General features: G+C 38.1%; 2 protein-coding genes across 3 annotated transcripts in view; both read left to right on the forward strand.

The window, feature by feature from the left end:
- The first annotated feature begins 993 nt into the window (after window positions 1–993).
- LOC118477786 lies at window positions 994–7278 on the forward strand. Its single transcript, XM_035970100.1, has 9 exons — window positions 994–1590; window positions 1934–2002; window positions 2364–2432; window positions 3843–3933; window positions 4277–4345; window positions 4707–4775; window positions 6101–6191; window positions 6535–6603; window positions 6965–7278. The coding sequence occupies exons 4-9, from the start codon at window positions 3921–3923 to the stop codon at window positions 7029–7031; spliced, it is 378 nt and encodes a 125-aa protein (XP_035825993.1). The 5' UTR covers window positions 994–1590; window positions 1934–2002; window positions 2364–2432; window positions 3843–3920; the 3' UTR covers window positions 7032–7278.
- Window positions 7279–7575: 297 nt separating this feature from the next.
- Window positions 7576–16813, forward strand: part of LOC118477785 — an 11356-nt gene continuing 2118 nt past the window's right edge. Inside the window, exons 1-12 of one of the 2 annotated variants that reach the window (XR_004858608.1) lie at window positions 7576–8535; window positions 8879–8947; window positions 9309–9377; window positions 10703–10793; window positions 11137–11205; window positions 11567–11635; window positions 13133–13223; window positions 13567–13635; window positions 13997–14065; window positions 15305–15395; window positions 15739–15807; window positions 16169–16237. Coding sequence is in view for 1 of the 2 variants with exons in the window: in XM_035970099.1 (XP_035825992.1) it covers window positions 15383–15395; window positions 15739–15807; window positions 16169–16237 (151 nt within the window). In the remaining variant the exon portion in view is untranslated. Of the gene's footprint in view, window positions 8536–8878; window positions 8948–9308; window positions 9378–10702; window positions 10794–11136; window positions 11206–11566; window positions 11636–12403; window positions 13224–13566; window positions 13636–13996; window positions 14066–15304; window positions 15396–15738; window positions 15808–16168; window positions 16238–16813 lie in introns of those variants that run through there. The other variant, XM_035970099.1, reaches the window with a different exon arrangement.

Consider the following 16813-nt stretch of genomic DNA (forward strand, 5'->3'; position numbering starts at 1 on the left):
ATCTGTTTTCTTGAGCTCATCCTACCCACCCTATGACCGTATAGTTTTCAACAAGCATTGTGCTCCCATTGGAAACCTAGCTTTTGAGTGAAATCAAAATTGAGCGAATGTCGGAGAAAGCATAGAGATCAAGCTGTGAAGACGTTCTGTTCAGGGAAGTTCTTTAGTTTTCTTGTTTTCTGTTTTCTCAGAATACATCTTGTGTCAAGAGATTTGCTGTGGAAGAGAATCGAGTCCTGTAGGAGCAGCGGAGAGTAAAGGTGAGAAATGTGCAGTCTTGTTTGTTTTCTTTCCCTTTGATATTGACTGATGTTAGTGAAAAGATATAATAAGAGTCAGAAGACCAAGTAGTAGGCTAAATGGCAGAGACAGCAATTAAGATTAGCAGGCTGCTGCCAGTAACTAGTGTTTCTTTTATACATTTATAAGCATTTTGATAAAAATGTGTGGCAGAGACAGCACCTAAGATTAGCAAGCTGCTGCCAATAACTAGTGATGTTTTATGTATTTATAAGCAGTCTGGTAAAAACTCGTGGCAGAGACAGCACCTAAGATTAGCAAGCTGCTGCCAATAACTAGTGATGTTTTATATATTTTTAAGCATTCTGGTAAAAACTCGTGGCAGAGACAGCACCTAAGATTAGCAAGCTGCTGCCAATACCTAGTGTTTTTAAAAAAAATACATTTATAAGCATTCTGGTATAACCTTGCGGCAGGGTCAGCAACTAAGATTAGCAAGCTGCTGCCTATAAAACTACAGTACACGAACATTGGCTTCTGACTTACTATATATGAAAAAACGAACATGCAATTCTCCTTGCAAATTCTTAATTGAATCATTCGATGACAATGCACCATTTGTATTTCAAACGATTGTTGGTTTCATTTCCCTTTGTGTTGTTCAACTTTTTTCCTTTTGCTGTTCGAGCTGCCCATGTAAGTAGGGCCATGCATGCTTTTACACTTTACTGAAATTGTATTCAGACATTCTCCACTCTCTTTTTTAGGTATTTAAGATGTAGCACACGTTACTGAAATTGTATTCAGATATTCTCCACTCTTATTTTAGGTAGTTAAGATGTTGCAAAAGAATGGTAGGATTCTCTTCAAATGAAGAAATAATTACTTGATTGATTGCTTATCTCATGCTACAGTGAAAAGAACGGGAAGTAGTTTTTACTGGCAGAAAAAGCACCTAATATTACCAAGCTTCTGCCAATAATCTGGCCTAGGAGTAAAGTTTCTGAAGTGAGAGATATTGTTATTACAAAACGACTGATACAGCCCCTAAGCTTAGCATGCTGCAGTCAATGATGAAATAGAATAGGGTATTTATATATTGCAGATACAGCACCTAAAAATAACAAGCTGCTGCCTACAGAATCCTAAAAAAGATGAAGATTGATTGAATCTTTATAGGCCAGGGCTTAGCCATTTTAAGATACAGCAGCTAAGAACAGTAACGTGATGCCTATGTATGAATTCTTCTTCCGAGCGAGGATGTTCAGCACTCCTTCCCTCCTACCACCATCCTGGCAAAGGACCGGCACTGGAGTACCCAAATAGAGGCGTCTCTTATGGACCAGACAGGTTCGTTTTTAATTTAATGTCCAAAAGGGAAGTAAAGGTTGAATGGGAAGTCGGTGTTATAATTAGAAAGGTTTCAAAAGACTGACGGTCAAGCAGGAAATGCACCCCGCTGTTATTGTAAATGAAAATGTAACACACATTCTGACATCCGTAAGCATTCCACATTCTTGAGCATTTCTTACCTACATTATGACCTTGTATTTTTCCACATGCATTGAAATTCATGGAGACATAGCATTTAATTCTGCACCTAGAGTGAAACTTAAAGCATAGAAACCAAAGTGTAAAAACTTCCTTTTTGTGGAGGTACAGTAATTATCTCCGGTTTTCTATCTTCTCTTAGAGTACATCCTGTTTCAAGAGGTGTATTCTGGAAGAGCGTCGAGTCATGTAGGACCATACAAGAGAAAAGGTGAGAATTGCTAGGTTACTTGTCTTCTTTGCTTCCCAAGCATACTGATTTAAAAGGAGAGGTACCTGAAAACTTGGGGAAACTATGCTTTTGTGCGAGAAATAAAGGACACGAACATTCAGAAATCTTTCCCCATTCCATTTTCTTTAGCTTGTCGTTCTTACGAAGGGATCTGTTTTCTTGAGCTCATCCTACCCACCCTATGACCATATAGTTTTCAACAAGCATTGTGCTCCCATTGGAAACCTAGCTTTTGAGTGAAATCAAAATTGAGCGAATGTCGGGGAAAGCATAGAGATCAAGCTGTGAAGACGTTCTGTTCAGGGAAGTTCTTTAGTTTTCTTGTTTTCTGTTTTCTCAGAATACATCTTGTGTCAAGAGATTTGCTGTGGAAGAGAATCGAGTCCTGTAGGAGCAGCGGAGAGTAAAGGTGAGAAATGTGCAGTCTTGTTTGTTTTCTTTCCCTTTGAAATTGACTGATGTTAGTGAAAAGATATAATAAGAGTCAGAAGACCAAGTAGTAGGCTAAATGGCAGAGACAGCAATTAAGATTAGCAGGCTGCTGCCAATAACTAGTGTTTCTTTTATACATTTATAAGCATTTTGATAAAATTTGTGGCAGAGACAGCACCTAAGATTAGCAAGCTGCTGCCAATAACTAGTGATGTTTTATGTATTTATAAGCAGTCTGGTAAAAACTCGTGGCAGAGACAGCACCTAAGATTAGCAAGCTGCTGCCAATAACTAGTGATGTTTTATATATTTTTAAGCATTCTGGTAAAAACTCGTGGCAGAGACAGCACCTAAGATTAGCAAGCTGCTGCCAATAACTAGTGATGTTTTATATATTTATAAGCAGTCTGATAAAAACTTGTGGCAGAGACAGCACCTAAGATTAGCAAGCTGCTGCCAATAACTAGTGATGTTTTATATATTTTTAAGCATTCTGGTAAAAACTCGTGGCAGAGACAGCACCTAAGATTAGCAAGCTGCTGCCAATACCTAGTGTTTTTAAAAAAAATACATTTATAAGCATTCTGGTATAACCTTGCGGCAGGGTCAGCAACTAAGATTAGCAAGCTGCTGCCTATAAAACTACAGTACACGAACATTGGCTTCTGACTTACTATATATGAAAAAACGAACATGCAATTCTCCTTGCAAATTCTTAATTGAATCATTCGATGACAATGCACCATTTGTATTTCAAACGATTGTTGGTTTCATTTCCCTTTGTGTTGTTCAACTTTTTTCCTTTTGCTGTTCGAGCTGCCCATGTAAGTAGGGCCATGCATGCTTTTACACTTTACTGAAATTGTATTCAGACATTCTCCACTCTCTTTTTTAGGTATTTAAGATGTAGCACACGTTACTGAAATTGTATTCAGATATTCTCCACTCTTATTTTAGATAGTTAAGATGTTGCAAAAGAATGGTAGGATTCTCTTCAAATGAAGAAATAATTACTTGATTGATTGCTTATCTCATGCTACAGTGAAAAGAACGGGAAGTAGTTTTTACTGGCAGAAAAAGCACCTAATATTACCAAGCTTCTGCCAATAATCTGGCCTAGGAGTAAAGTTTCTGAAGTGAGAGATATTGTTATTACAAAACGACTGATACAGCCCCTAAGCTTAGCATGCTGCAGTCAATGATGAAATAGAATAGGGTATTTATATATTGCAGATACAGCACCTAAAAATAACAAGCTGCTGCCTACAGAATCCTAAAAAAGATGAAGATTGATTGAATCTTTATAGGCCAGGGCTTAGCCATTTTAAGATACAGCAGCTAAGAACAGTAACGTGATGCCTATGTATGAATTCTTCTTCCGAGCGAGGATGTTCAGCACTCCTTCCCTCCTACCACCATCCTGGCAAAGGACCGGCACTGGAGTACCCAAATAGAGGCGTCTCTTATGGACCAGACAGGTTCGTTTTTAATTTAATGTCCAAAAGGGAAGTAAAGGTTGAATGGGAAGTCGGTGTTATAATTAGAAAGGTTTCAAAAGACTGACGGTCAAGCAGGAAATGCACCCCGCTGTTATTGTAAATGAAAATGTAACACACATTCTGACATCCGTAAGCATTCCACATTCTTGAGCATTTCTTACCTACATTATGACCTTGTATTTTTCCACATGCATTGAAATTCATGGAGACATAGCATTTAATTCTGCACCTAGAGTGAAACTTAAAGCATAGAAACCAAAGTGTAAAAACTTCCTTTTTGTGGAGGTACAGTAATTATCTCCGGTTTTCTATCTTCTCTTAGAGTACATCCTGTTTCAAGAGGTGTATTCTGGAAGAGCGTCGAGTCATGTAGGACCATACAAGAGAAAAGGTGAGAATTGCTAGGTTACTTGTCTTCTTTGCTTCCCAAGCATACTGATTTAAAAGGAGAGGTACCTGAAAACTTGGGGAAACTATGCTTTTGTGCGAGAAATAAAGGACACGAACATTCAGAAATCTTTCCCCATTCCATTTTCTTTAGCTTGTCGTTCTTACGAAGGGATCTGTTTTCTTGAGCTCATCCTACCCACCCTATGACCATATAGTTTTCAACAAGCATTGTGCTCCCATTGGAAACCTAGCTTTTGAGTGAAATCAAAATTGAGCGAATGTCGGGGAAAGCATAGAGATCAAGCTGTGAAGACGTTCTGTTCAGGGAAGTTCTTTAGTTTTCTTGTTTTCTGTTTTCTCAGAATACATCTTGTGTCAAGAGATTTGCTGTGGAAGAGAATCGAGTCCTGTAGGAGCAGCGGAGAGTAAAGGTGAGAAATGTGCAGTCTTGTTTGTTTTCTTTCCCTTTGAAATTGACTGATGTTAGTGAAAAGATATAATAAGAGTCAGAAGACCAAGTAGTAGGCTAAATGGCAGAGACAGCAATTAAGATTAGCAGGCTGCTGCCAATAACTAGTGTTTCTTTTATACATTTATAAGCATTTTGATAAAAATGTGTGGCAGAGACAGCACCTAAGATTAGCAAGCTGCTGCCAATAACTAGTGATGTTTTATGTATTCATAAGCAGTCTGGTAAAAACTCGTGGCAGAGACAGCACCTAAGATTAGCAAGCTGCTGCCAATAACTAGTGATGTTTTATATATTTATAAGCAGTCTGGTAAAAACTTGTGGCAGAGACAGCACCTAAGATTAGCAAGCTGCTGCCAATAACTAGTGATGTTTTATGTATTCATAAGCAGTCTGGTAAAAACTCGTGGCAGAGACAGCACCTAAGATTAGCAAGCTGCTGCCAATACCTAGTGTTTTAAAAAAAAATACATTTATAAGCATTCTGGTATAACCTTGCGGCAGGGTCAGCAACTAAGATTAGCAAGCTGCTGCCTATAAAACTACAGTAGACGAACATTGGCTTCTGACTTACTATATATGAAAAAACGAACATGCAATTCTCCTTGCAAATTCTTAATTGAATCATTCGATGACAATGCACCATTTGTATTTCAAACGATTGTTGGTTTCATTTCCCTTTGTGTTGTTCAACTTTTTTCCTTTTGCTGTTCGAGCTGCCCATGTAAGTAGGGCCATGCATGCTTTTACACTTTACTGAAATTGTATTCAGATATTCTCCACTCTCTTTTTTAGGTATTTAAGATGTAGCACACGTTACTGAAATTGTATTCAGATATTCTCCACTCTTATTTTAGGTAGTTAAGATGTTGCAAAAGAATGGTAGGATTCTCTTCAAATGAAGAAATAATTACTTGATTGATTGCTTATTTCATGCTACAGTGAAAAGAACGGGAAGTAGTTTTTACTGGCAGAAAAAGCACCTAATATTACCAAGCTTCTGCCAATAATCTGGCCTAGGAGTAAAGTTTCTGAAGTGAGAGATATTGTTATTACAAAACGACTGATACAGCCCCTAAGCTTAGCATGCTGCAGTCAATGATGAAATAGAATAGGGTATTTATATATTGCAGATACAGCACCTAAAAATAACAAGCTGCTGCCTACAGAATCCTAAAAAAGATGAAGATTGATTGAATCTTTATAGGCCAGGGCTTAGCCATTTTAAGATACAGCAGCTAAGAACAGTAACGTGATGCCTATGTATGAATTCTTCTTCCGAGCGAGGATGTTCAGCACTCCTTCCCTCCTACCACCATCCTGGCAAAGGACCGGCACTGGAGTACCCAAATAGAGGCGTCTCTTATGGACCAGACAGGTTCGTTTTTAATTTAATGTCCAAAAGGGAAGTAAAGGTTGAATGGGAAGTCGGTGTTATAATTAGAAAGGTTTCAAAAGACTGACGGTCAAGCAGGAAATGCACCCCGCTGTTATTGTAAATGAAAATGTAACACACATTCTGACAACCGTAAGCATTCCACATTCTTGAGCATTTCTTACCTACATTATGACCTTGTATTTTTCCACATGCATTGAAATTCATGGAGACATAGCATTTAATTCTGCACCTAGAGTGAAACTTAAAGCATAGAAACCAAAGTGTAAAAACTTCCTTTTTGTGGAGGTACAGTAATTATCTCCGGTTTTCTATCTTCTCTTAGAGTACATCCTGTTTCAAGAGGTGTATTCTGGAAGAGCGTCGAGTCATGTAGGACCATACAAGAGAAAAGGTGAGAATTGCTAGGTTACTTGTCTTCTTTGCTTCCCAAGCATACTGATTTAAAAGGAGAGGTACCTGAAAACTTGGGGAAACTATGCTTTTGTGCGAGAAATAAAGGACACGAACATTCAGAAATCTTTCCCCATTCCATTTTCTTTAGCTTGTCGTTCTTACGAAGGGATCTGTTTTCTTGAGCTCATCCTACCCACCCTATGACCATATAGTTTTCAACAAGCATTGTGCTCCCATTGGAAACCTAGCTTTTGAGTGAAATCAAAATTGAGCGAATGTCGGGGAAAGCATAGAGATCAAGCTGTGAAGACGTTCTGTTCAGGGAAGTTCTTTAGTTTTCTTGTTTTCTGTTTTCTCAGAATACATCTTGTGTCAAGAGATTTGCTGTGGAAGAGAATCGAGTCCTGTAGGAGCAGCGGAGAGTAAAGGTGAGAAATGTGCAGTCTTGTTTGTTTTCTTTCCCTTTGAAATTGACTGATGTTAGTGAAAAGATATAATAAGAGTCAGAAGACCAAGTAGTAGGCTAAATGGCAGAGACAGCAATTAAGATTAGCAGGCTGCTGCCAGTAACTAGTGTTTCTTTTATACATTTATAAGCATTTTGATAAAAATGTGTGGCAGAGACAGCACCTAAGATTAGCAAGCTGCTGCCAATAACTAGTGATGTTTTATGTATTTATAAGCAGTCTGGTAAAAACTCGTGGCAGAGACAGCACCTAAGATTAGCAAGCTGCTGCCAATAACTAGTGATGTTTTATATATTTTTAAGCATTCTGGTAAAAACTCGTGGCAGAGACAGCACCTAAGATTAGCAAGCTGCTGCCAATAACTAGTGATGTTTTATATATTTATAAGCAGTCTGGTAAAAACTTGTGGCAGAGACAGCACCTAAGATTAGCAAGCTGCTGCCAATAACTAGTGATGTTTTATATATTTTTAAGCATTCTGGTAAAAACTCGTGGCAGAGACAGCACCTAAGATTAGCAAGCTGCTGCCAATACCTAGTGTTTTTAAAAAAAATACATTTATAAGCATTCTGGTATAACCTTGCGGCAGGGTCAGCAACTAAGATTAGCAAGCTGCTGCCTATAAAACTACAGTAGACGAACATTGGCTTCTGACTTACTATATATGAAAAAACGAACATGCAATTCTCCTTGCAAATTCTTAATTGAATCATTCGATGACAATGCACCATTTGTATTTCAAACGATTGTTGGTTTCATTTCCCTTTGTGTTGTTCAACTTTTTTCCTTTTGCTGTTCGAGCTGCCCATGTAAGTAGGGCCATGCATGCTTTTACACTTTACTGAAATTGTATTCAGATATTCTCCACTCTCTTTTTTAGGTATTTAAGATGTAGCACACGTTACTGAAATTGTATTCAGATATTCTCCACTCTTATTTTAGGTAGTTAAGATGTTGCAAAAGAATGGTAGGATTCTCTTCAAATGAAGAAATAATTACTTGATTGATTGCTTATTTCATGCTACAGTGAAAAGAACGGGAAGTAGTTTTTACTGGCAGAAAAAGCACCTAATATTACCAAGCTTCTGCCAATAATCTGGCCTAGGAGTAAAGTTTCTGAAGTGAGAGATATTGTTATTACAAAACGACTGATACAGCCCCTAAGCTTAGCATGCTGCAGTCAATGATGAAATAGAATAGGGTATTTATATATTGCAGATACAGCACCTAAAAATAACAAGCTGCTGCCTAGAGAATCCTAAAAAAGATGAAGATTGATTGAATCTTTATAGGCCAGGGCTTAGCCATTTTAAGATACAGCAGCTAAGAACAGTAACGTGATGCCTATGTATGAATTCTTCTTCCGAGCGAGGATGTTCAGCACTCCTTCCCTCCTACCACCATCCTGGCAAAGGACCGGCACTGGAGTACCCAAATAGAGGCGTCTCTTATGGACCAGACAGGTTCGTTTTTAATTTAATGTCCAAAAGGGAAGTAAAGGTTGAATGGGAAGTCGGTGTTATAATTAGAAAGGTTTCAAAAGACTGACGGTCAAGCAGGAAATGCACCCCGCTGTTATTGTAAATGAAAATGTAACACACATTCTGACATCCGTAAGCATTCCACATTCTTGAGCATTTCTTACCTACATTATGACCTTGTATTTTTCCACATGCATTGAAATTCATGGAGACATAGCATTTAATTCTGCACCTAGAGTGAAACTTAAAGCATAGAAACCAAAGTGTAAAAACTTCCTTTTTGTGGAGGTACAGTAATTATCTCCGGTTTTCTATCTTCTCTTAGAGTACATCCTGTTTCAAGAGGTGTATTCTGGAAGAGCGTCGAGTCATGTAGGACCATACAAGAGAAAAGGTGAGAATTGCTAGGTTACTTGTCTTCTTTGCTTCCCAAGCATACTGATTTAAAAGGAGAGGTACCTGAAAACTTGGGGAAACTATGCTTTTGTGCGAGAAATAAAGGACACGAACATTCAGAAATCTTTCCCCATTCCATTTTCTTTAGCTTGTCGTTCTTACGAAGGGATCTGTTTTCTTGAGCTCATCCTACCCACCCTATGACCATATAGTTTTCAACAAGCATTGTGCTCCCATTGGAAACCTAGCTTTTGAGTGAAATCAAAATTGAGCGAATGTCGGGGAAAGCATAGAGATCAAGCTGTGAAGACGTTCTGTTCAGGGAAGTTCTTTAGTTTTCTTGTTTTCTGTTTTCTCAGAATACATCTTGTGTCAAGAGATTTGCTGTGGAAGAGAATCGAGTCCTGTAGGAGCAGCGGAGAGTAAAGGTGAGAAATGTGCAGTCTTGTTTGTTTTCTTTCCCTTTGAAATTGACTGATGTTAGTGAAAAGATATAATAAGAGTCAGAAGACCAAGTAGTAGGCTAAATGGCAGAGACAGCAATTAAGATTAGCAGGCTGCTGCCAGTAACTAGTGTTTCTTTTATACATTTATAAGCATTTTGATAAAAATGTGTGGCAGAGACAGCACCTAAGATTAGCAAGCTGCTGCCAATAACTAGTGATGTTTTATATATTTTTAAGCATTCTGGTAAAAACTCGTGGCAGAGACAGCACCTAAGATTAGCAAGCTGCTGCCAATAACTAGTGATGTTTTATATATTTATAAGCAGTCTGGTAAAAACTTGTGGCAGAGACAGCACCTAAGATTAGCAAGCTGCTGCCAATAACTAGTGATGTTTTATATATTTTTAAGCATTCTGGTAAAAACTCGTGGCAGAGACAGCACCTAAGATTAGCAAGCTGCTGCCAATACCTAGTGTTTTTAAAAAAAATACATTTATAAGCATTCTGGTATAACCTTGCGGCAGGGTCAGCAACTAAGATTAGCAAGCTGCTGCCTATAAAACTACAGTAGACGAACATTGGCTTCTGACTTACTATATATGAAAAAACGAACATGCAATTCTCCTTGCAAATTCTTAATTGAATCATTCGATGACAATGCACCATTTGTATTTCAAACGATTGTTGGTTTCATTTCCCTTTGTGTTGTTCAACTTTTTTCCTTTTGCTGTTCGAGCTGCCCATGTAAGTAGGGCCATGCATGCTTTTACACTTTACTGAAATTGTATTCAGATATTCTCCACTCTCTTTTTTAGGTATTTAAGATGTAGCACACGTTACTGAAATTGTATTCAGATATTCTCCACTCTTATTTTAGGTAGTTAAGATGTTGCAAAAGAATGGTAGGATTCTCTTCAAATGAAGAAATAATTACTTGATTGATTGCTTATTTCATGCTACAGTGAAAAGAACGGGAAGTAGTTTTTACTGGCAGAAAAAGCACCTAATATTACCAAGCTTCTGCCAATAATCTGGCCTAGGAGTAAAGTTTCTGAAGTGAGAGATATTGTTATTACAAAACGACTGATACAGCCCCTAAGCTTAGCATGCTGCAGTCAATGATGAAATAGAATAGGGTATTTATATATTGCAGATACAGCACCTAAAAATAACAAGCTGCTGCCTAGAGAATCCTAAAAAAGATGAAGATTGATTGAATCTTTATAGGCCAGGGCTTAGCCATTTTAAGATACAGCAGCTAAGAACAGTAACGTGATGCCTATGTATGAATTCTTCTTCCGAGCGAGGATGTTCAGCACTCCTTCCCTCCTACCACCATCCTGGCAAAGGACCGGCACTGGAGTACCCAAATAGAGGCGTCTCTTATGGACCAGACAGGTTCGTTTTTAATTTAATGTCCAAAAGGGAAGTAAAGGTTGAATGGGAAGTCGGTGTTATAATTAGAAAGGTTTCAAAAGACTGACGGTCAAGCAGGAAATGCACCCCGCTGTTATTGTAAATGAAAATGTAACACACATTCTGACAACCGTAAGCATTCCACATTCTTGAGCATTTCTTACCTACATTATGACCTTGTATTTTTCCACATGCATTGAAATTCATGGAGACATAGCATTTAATTCTGCACCTAGAGTGAAACTTAAAGCATAGAAACCAAAGTGTAAAAACTTCCTTTTTGTGGAGGTACAGTAATTATCTCCGGTTTTCTATCTTCTCTTAGAGTACATCCTGTTTCAAGAGGTGTATTCTGGAAGAGCGTCGAGTCATGTAGGACCATACAAGAGAAAAGGTGAGAATTGCTAGGTTACTTGTCTTCTTTGCTTCCCAAGCATACTGATTTAAAAGGAGAGGTACCTGAAAACTTGGGGAAACTATGCTTTTGTGCGAGAAATAAAGGACACGAACATTCAGAAATCTTTCCCCATTCCATTTTCTTTAGCTTGTCGTTCTTACGAAGGGATCTGTTTTCTTGAGCTCATCCTACCCACCCTATGACCATATAGTTTTCAACAAGCATTGTGCTCCCATTGGAAACCTAGCTTTTGAGTGAAATCAAAATTGAGCGAATGTCGGGGAAAGCATAGAGATCAAGCTGTGAAGACGTTCTGTTCAGGGAAGTTCTTTAGTTTTCTTGTTTTCTGTTTTCTCAGAATACATCTTGTGTCAAGAGATTTGCTGTGGAAGAGAATCGAGTCCTGTAGGAGCAGCGGAGAGTAAAGGTGAGAAATGTGCAGTCTTGTTTGTTTTCTTTCCCTTTGAAATTGACTGATGTTAGTGAAAAGATATAATAAGAGTCAGAAGACCAAGTAGTAGGCTAAATGGCAGAGACAGCAATTAAGATTAGCAGGCTGCTGCCAGTAACTAGTGTTTCTTTTATACATTTATAAGCATTTTGATAAAAATGTGTGGCAGAGACAGCACCTAAGATTAGCAAGCTGCTGCCAATAACTAGTGATGTTTTATGTATTTATAAGCAGTCTGGTAAAAACTCGTGGCAGAGACAGCACCTAAGATTAGCAAGCTGCTGCCAATAACTAGTGATGTTTTATATATTTTTAAGCATTCTGGTAAAAACTCGTGGCAGAGACAGCACCTAAGATTAGCAAGCTGCTGCCAATAACTAGTGATGTTTTATATATTTATAAGCAGTCTGGTAAAAACTTGTGGCAGAGACAGCACCTAAGATTAGCAAGCTGCTGCCAATAACTAGTGATGTTTTATATATTTTTAAGCATTCTGGTAAAAACTCGTGGCAGAGACAGCACCTAAGATTAGCAAGCTGCTGCCAATAACTAGTGATGTTTTATATATTTATAAGCAGTCTGGTAAAAACTCGTGGCAGAGACAGCACCTAAGATTAGCAAGCTGCTGCCAATACCTAGTGTTTTTAAAAAAAATACATTTATAAGCATTCTGGTATAACCTTGCGGCAGGGTCAGCAACTAAGATTAGCAAGCTGCTGCCTATAAAACTACAGTACACGAACATTGGCTTCTGACTTACTATATATGAAAAAACGAACATGCAATTCTCCTTGCAAATTCTTAATTGAATCATTCGATGACAATGCACCATTTGTATTTCAAACGATTGTTGGTTTCATTTCCCTTTGTGTTGTTCAACTTTTTTCCTTTTGCTGTTCGAGCTGCCCATGTAAGTAGGGCCATGCATGCTTTTACACTTTACTGAAATTGTATTCAGATATTCTCCACTCTCTTTTTTAGGTATTTAAGATGTAGCACACGTTACTGAAATTGTATTCAGATATTCTCCACTCTTATTTTAGGTAGTTAAGATGTTGCAAAAGAATGGTAGGATTCTCTTCAAATGAAGAAATAATTACTTGATTGATTGCTTATCTCATGCTACAGTGAAAAGAACGGGAAGTAGTTTTTACTGGCAGAAAAAGCACCTAATATTACCAAGCTTCTGCCAATAATCTGGCCTAGGAGTAAAGTTTCTGAAGTGAGAGATATTGTTATTACAAAACGACTGATACAGCCCCTAAGCTTAGCATGCTGCAGTCAATGATGAAATAGAATAGGGTATTTATATATTGCAGATACAGCACCTAAAAATAACAAGCTGCTGCCTAGAGAATCCTAAAAAAGATGAAGATTGATTGAATCTTTATAGGCCAGGGCTTAGCCATTTTAAGATACAGCAGCTAAGAACAGTAACGTGATGCCTATGTATGAATTCTTCTTCCGAGCGAGGATGTTCAGCACTCCTTCCCTCCTACCACCATCCTGGCAAAGGACCGGCACTGGAGTACCCAAATAGAGGCGTCTCTTATGGACCAGACAGGTTCGTTTTTAATTTAATGTCCAAAAGGGAAGTAAAGGTTGAATGGGAAGTCGGTGTTATAATTAGAAAGGTTTCAAAAGACTGACGGTCAAGCAGGAAATGCACCCCGCTGTTATTGTAAATGAAAATGTAACACACATTCTGACATCCGTAAGCATTCCACATTCTTGAGCATTTCTTACCTACATTATGACCTTGTATTTTTCCACATGCATTGAAATTCATGGAGACATAGCATTTAATTCTGCACCTAGAGTGAAACTTAAAGCATAGAAACCAAAGTGTAAAAACTTCCTTTTTGTGGAGGTACAGTAATTATCTCCGGTTTTCTATCTTCTCTTAGAGTACATCCTGTTTCAAGAGGTGTATTCTGGAAGAGCGTCGAGTCATGTAGGACCATACAAGAGAAAAGGTGAGAATTGCTAGGTTACTTGTCTTCTTTGCTTCCCAAGCATACTGATTTAAAAGGAGAGGTACCTGAAAACTTGGGGAAACTATGCTTTTGTGCGAGAAATAAAGGACACGAACATTCAGAAATCTTTCCCCATTCCATTTTCTTTAGCTTGTCGTTCTTACGAAGGGATCTGTTTTCTTGAGCTCATCCTACCCACCCTATGACCATATAGTTTTCAACAAGCATTGTGCTCCCATTGGAAACCTAGCTTTTGAGTGAAATCAAAATTGAGCGAATGTCGGGGAAAGCATAGAGATCAAGCTGTGAAGACGTTCTGTTCAGGGAAGTTCTTTAGTTTTCTTGTTTTCTGTTTTCTCAGAATACATCTTGTGTCAAGAGATTTGCTGTGGAAGAGAATCGAGTCCTGTAGGAGCAGCGGAGAGTAAAGGTGAGAAATGTGCAGTCTTGTTTGTTTTCTTTCCCTTTGAAATTGACTGATGTTAGTGAAAAGATATAATAAGAGTCAGAAGACCAAGTAGTAGGCTAAATGGCAGAGACAGCAATTAAGATTAGCAGGCTGCTGCCAGTAACTAGTGTTTCTTTTATACATTTATAAGCATTTTGATAAAAATGTGTGGCAGAGACAGCACCTAAGATTAGCAAGCTGCTGCCAATAACTAGTGATGTTTTATATATTTATAAGCAGTCTGGTAAAAACTCGTGGCAGAGACAGCACCTAAGATTAGCAAGCTGCTGCCAATAACTAGTGATGTTTTATATATTTTTAAGCATTCTGGTAAAAACTCGTGGCAGAGACAGCACCTAAGATTAGCAAGCTGCTGCCAATACCTAGTGTTTTTAAAAAAAATACATTTATAAGCATTCTGGTATAACCTTGCGGCAGGGTCAGCAACTAAGATTAGCAAGCTGCTGCCTATAAAACTACAGTAGACGAACATTGGCTTCTGACTTACTATATATGAAAAAACGAACATGCAATTCTCCTTGCAAATTCTTAATTGAATCATTCGATGACAATGCACCATTTGTATTTCAAACGATTGTTGGTTTCATTTCCCTTTGTGTTGTTCAACTTTTTTCCTTTTGCTGTTCGAGCTGCCCATGTAAGTAGGGCCATGCATGCTTTTACACTTTACTGAAATTGTATTCAGATATTCTCCACTCTCTTTTTTAGGTATTTAAGATGTAGCACACGTTACTGAAATTGTATTCAGATATTCTCCACTCTTATTTTAGGTAGTTAAGATGTTGCAAAAGAATGGTAGGATTCTCTTCAAATGAAGAAATAATTACTTGATTGATTGCTTATTTCATGCTACAGTGAAAAGAACGGGAAGTAGTTTTTACTGGCAGAAAAAGCACCTAATATTACCAAGCTTCTGCCAATAATCTGGCCTAGGAGTAAAGTTTCTGAAGTGAGAGATATTGTTATTACAAAACGACTGATACAGCCCCTAAGCTTAGCATGCTGCAGTCAATGATGAAATAGAATAGGGTATTTATATATTGCAGATACAGCACCTAAAAATAACAAGCTGCTGCCTAGAGAATCCTAAAAAAGATGAAGATTGATTGAATCTTTATAGGCCAGGGCTTAGCCATTTTAAGATACAGCAGCTAAGAACAGTAACGTGATGCCTATGTATGAATTCTTCTTCCGAGCGAGGATGTTCAGCACTCCTTCCCTCCTACCACCATCCTGGCAAAGGACCGGCACTGGAGTACCCAAATAGAGGCGTCTCTTATGGACCAGACAGGTTCGTTTTTAATTTAATGTCCAAAAGGGAAGTAAAGGTTGAATGGGAAGTCGGTGTTATAATTAGAAAGGTTTCAAAAGACTGACGGTCAAGCAGGAAATGCACCCCGCTGTTATTGTAAATGAAAATGTAACACACATTCTGACATCCGTAAGCATTCCACATTCTTGAGCATTTCTTACCTACATTATGACCTTGTATTTTTCCACATGCATTGAAATTCATGGAGACATAGCATTTAATTCTGCACCTAGAGTGAAACTTAAAGCATAGAAACCAAAGTGTAAAAACTTCCTTTTTGTGGAGGTACAGTAATTATCTCCGGTTTTCTATCTTCTCTTAGAGTACATCCTGTTTCAAGAGATGTATTCTGGAAGAGCGTCGAGTCATGTAGGACCATACAAGAGAAAAGGTGAGAATTGCTAGGTTACTTGTCTTCTTTGCTTCCCAAGCATACTGATTTAAAAGGAGAGGTACCTGAAAACTTGGGGAAACTATGCTTTTGTGCGAGAAATAAAGGACACGAACATTCAGAAATCTTTCCCCATTCCATTTTCTTTAGCTTGTCGTTCTTACGAAGGGATCTGTTTTCTTGAGCTCATCCTACCCACCCTATGACCATATAGTTTTCAACAAGCATTGTGCTCCCATTGGAAACCTAGCTTTTGAGTGAAATCAAAATTGAGCGAATGTCGGGGAAAGCATAGAGATCAAGCTGTGAAGACGTTCTGTTCAGGGAAGTTCTTTAGTTTTCTTGTTTTCTGTTTTCTCAGAATACATCTTGTGTCAAGAGATTTGCTGTGGAAGAGAATCGAGTCCTGTAGGAGCAGCGGAGAGTAAAGGTGAGAAATGTGCAGTCTTGTTTGTTTTCTTTCCCTTTGAAATTGACTGATGTTAGTGAAAAGATATAATAAGAGTCAGAAGACCAAGTAGTAGGCTAAATGGCAGAGACAGCAATTAAGATTAGCAGGCTGCTGCCAGTAACTAGTGTTTCTTTTATACATTTATAAGCATTTTGATAAAAATGTGTGGCAGAGACAGCACCTAAGATTAGCAAGCTGCTGCCAATAACTAGTGATGTTTTATATATTTTTAAGCATTCTGGTATAACCTTGCGGTAGGGTCAGCACCTAAGATTAGCAAGCTGCTGCCTATAAAACTACAGCAGACGAACATTGGCTTCTGACTTACTATATATGAAAAAACGAACATGCAATTCTCCTTGCAAATTCTAAATTGAATCATTCGATGACAATGCACCATTTGTATTTGAAACGGTTGTTATATTTATATATGGCAGATACAGCACCTAAGAATATCAAGCTGCTGCCTACAGAACCTTAAAAAAGATGAAGATTTGCCGTGATCTCTTCTAACTAAGCTATATAAAGCAATGGAGCTTAATCATTATAGGCCAG

Source organism: Aplysia californica, unplaced genomic scaffold, assembly GCF_000002075.1.
Source record: "Aplysia californica isolate F4 #8 unplaced genomic scaffold, AplCal3.0 scaffold00220, whole genome shotgun sequence".
In the NCBI taxonomy this organism is placed as follows: domain Eukaryota; kingdom Metazoa; phylum Mollusca; class Gastropoda; order Aplysiida; family Aplysiidae; genus Aplysia; species Aplysia californica.

Bases quoted from the DNA above. Each gene is read 5' to 3' on its own strand.
- LOC118477786 (XM_035970100.1), top strand. The intron at 4,776-6,100 runs GTGAGAAATGTG...CTTCCGAGCGAG, and splicing joins AGGAGCAGCGGAGAGTAAAG to GATGTTCAGCACTCCTTCCC. The intron at 6,604-6,964 runs GTGAGAATTGCT...CTGTTTTCTCAG, and splicing joins AGGACCATACAAGAGAAAAG to AATACATCTTGTGTCAAGAG.